This window comes from Morus notabilis, unplaced genomic scaffold, assembly GCF_000414095.1.
Source record: "Morus notabilis unplaced genomic scaffold, ASM41409v2 Scaffold397, whole genome shotgun sequence".
In the NCBI taxonomy this organism is placed as follows: Eukaryota; Viridiplantae; Streptophyta; class Magnoliopsida; order Rosales; family Moraceae; genus Morus; species Morus notabilis.
Window position 1 is genome coordinate 449,858 of NW_010363944.1, and position 2,976 is coordinate 452,833.

General features: G+C 38.4%; 1 protein-coding gene across 1 annotated transcript in view; it reads right to left on the reverse strand.

Moving 5' to 3' along the window:
- The window catches only part of LOC112092958, a 17,133-nt gene extending 15,053 nt beyond the window's left edge, over positions 1-2,080 (reverse strand). The window contains exons 1-3 of the mRNA XM_024170304.1: positions 1,892-2,080; positions 1,180-1,474; positions 855-1,103 (exon numbers count right to left, since the gene is read on the reverse strand). Coding sequence (XP_024026072.1) covers positions 855-1,103; positions 1,180-1,474; positions 1,892-2,080 — 733 coding nt within the window. The remainder of the gene's footprint in view (positions 1-854; positions 1,104-1,179; positions 1,475-1,891) is intronic.
- Positions 2,081-2,976: the final 896 nt, after the last annotated feature.

The following is a 2,976-nucleotide window of genomic DNA, read 5'->3' on the forward strand; positions in this document are numbered from 1 at the left end:
GAATTAATTATTATTTAAATAATGTGATTATTTAAATTTGAATTTGAACACATTTAGGTTTATCCATTTAAACTTATTTGATAAGTTGTTCAATTTAGAATTCAAATTAATTTTAAGTTTGACTTAAATTGGAATTTGAATTTGAGTCAAAATTGGACTACAAGATAAATGATGATTTTCTCTTTCTTCCCTAGCTGATATTGGCGCCTACATAGGGATGAGAATCCCCTAAGGTGGCCGGCCATAATGGATAGAGGAAAAGAGGATATTTTGTTCCAAATTCAAATAGGAGATAATTAACAAGCTTTATCTTGGAGATAGAGAATGGATTCCTTCTAGAAGTTTGACTTCTACTCTATAAATATGATAATGATAGAAAATTGTGCGAGACAATTTCTGAAACAATTTTTTGACCTAATAAAGTATTATGGCCGAAATTCTCTTAGAGCAAGGGAAGAAAAAAGTTTTCTCCAAAAATTTCACATCGTGCATGCGTTGGTGTTTGTGAAAATTTGAGTGTTTATTGTAACCCGTTTTGTCTCATGTGTGCCCACACACACGTCTTCATGGATTCTAGGAATTGACGTGGAAGACATTAGTTTTCTAAACACAAAGCTTTGGAGCTAGGATTGTTCGAGGTCAGAGAACTCAAGTTATCATCCTAATTGGCCGCCGGGTATTTTTCCTAATTGAGTTCTTAATAAATGAATTAATGAGATTAATTTATTCGTGCATAAATTAATATAATCTATAGAGTATCTCAAAGGTTTTATGAACATTTTTGTTATACACGATCCGCCTCCCCCCACGCTTCCGCATCCGAATTTGATTCAGAGACCAACACTCTGAGTCACTGATACAAAATGCAATTGGAAATATTGAGCCATTTGCGTCATGGCCACATGCTGCAAGCAATGTTCCACCAAACCTAGCCTTTAAGGCTGAAGCATCAACAATAATTACAGGACGACAATGAGGCCAACCCTGCTTCAATGCAACTAAGCACATGTAGAAGTATTTTAATCGATCCTCTGCGTATGTCTTAATGTGAATGTCTGGTCCATGATTTTTCTTCATCACCATTTCACCCCATGAAGGTAGGACTGCCAATTAAACATATTGCATGTTAAACTCATAGGCATAGTCAAATTACAGTGTATATTTCAGAAATTTAGTTACCTTGGTATGATTCTGCATCGTCACCACAAAGGTTGTGTAAGGCTGCTTCCTTTCCCCTCCAAGCTCTGAGATAATTGAATGACACTTCAAATTCACCCTGCATGTCCCTCATAACCTCACTAGGTTGATATGAAGTGCTTGTCAGATCCACAAATTTTACTTTCACACATTCCCCGATCATCCAACTACTGGCTTGGCGATGGTGACCTTGAATAATTTCAATAGAACAAGTGTGTATTTCATCCAACTGTTTGACAATAAACAACTCACTATCATTCATTCTAGTAGTGCGAACCTGCCATTGACATTTATCGTCAACACATACCACATGCAACAAAGTAGTGCTCGACCTCTTCGCCTTAAATTGATAGTGTTTGTTCATGGCATCATGATGGAGATGGTACTGTAACAACCTTTTCTTGTTATAAATGTTCTTCACACGCATAGATCTTGGTGAATAATCAGCAATGACTTCTCCGCCAGAAAAATCATCTGAAAATTATACACGATCAGATCGGACTTTGGATCCATCGACAACAGATTGGGCTCCACCACTCCCTCCGCTACTTATTCCCTTATTTCTGTCACTACCATCTAGATCAAAAGAATTAGGTTCTTCACAATGTTGGTGGTCACAATCGATTCAATCATATTCCACCGATAATGGTACTAGAGGAATGGGGAATTCAACTTCATCGTCCAATCCATATACCTTTTCAAAATCCGCGCCGATATTGCCGACACTAATATTTTGCTCGGCTTCATCACTATGACATGAAACGGATGTTGGTTTCACCGGAATGTGGTTGCTTTCTCCTATCTCAGGTGGCAACGCTTCGGCCACTGACTCATCCACTATATCGACACATATTGAAAATTTATTGAGCGAGTGAACATCCATCTTCTTCAATTGCAGGTAGAATGTGGCATCATAGTCAGATGATATCTTCACAGGAGCTTCCCCATGTTCAACAGCATAACTTAGGGATAAACTTTTTCCTTGTGGCCGAATTCTAAGCACATTTCTCACCAAATCTGTCACGCCCCCCAAACGGGGTGGGTGACGTGGAACTCGATTTGGGATTAATAAAGCAGATTCCCAACCGGGTCCCACACTTAACTGCATAAAAATCTAAATAAACGACATAATCCAGGAGCCTCTGACACACAGGGCTCCACCCCACAGGACATACAGTATCATACATACATGCACATGTAAATAATCAATTACAATAGACATCATCCACAGTCTAGTAAATCTAATATTAAATAGGTTTACATAATTTCTCAAATTCCTTACATTTGTTCAAGAGGATAAACTCAATCCTCATTTGATCCAAGAGTAGCAACTCCAGCTACCCTGCACCGCTCCTCGAGTCTCCTGGGAGGAGTTTAACATTTAAAATATAAAACGTGAGCGAAAGGGCCAGTAGGATATAATTCGAAATATTTAAAATAAATGAGCGCATGAATAAATGATTGAGTACATAAATAAAATAAGACATTCAGTCCCGACAGAACAGCCGGAACCTCACATCCTTTTTCTCAAAGGAAATATAACTGAAAATAACCATATCACAGGCTTCAGCAAGTAATTAGTACAAATTACTTACCTAACCAAGTGCCTCGCCTACCCGGACCAGTTTCGGGTCCTGCCCCCGAGGATGCACTCTCCGCATCCTATCTAGGCTTACAGCAATATACTCTATTACCAGTTCACAAGATCTCTTTGCTTAAGAAATCATTTATTAAACATTTTGAAATCGTTAATACGACCCCACGAACTACTCAAGCCGC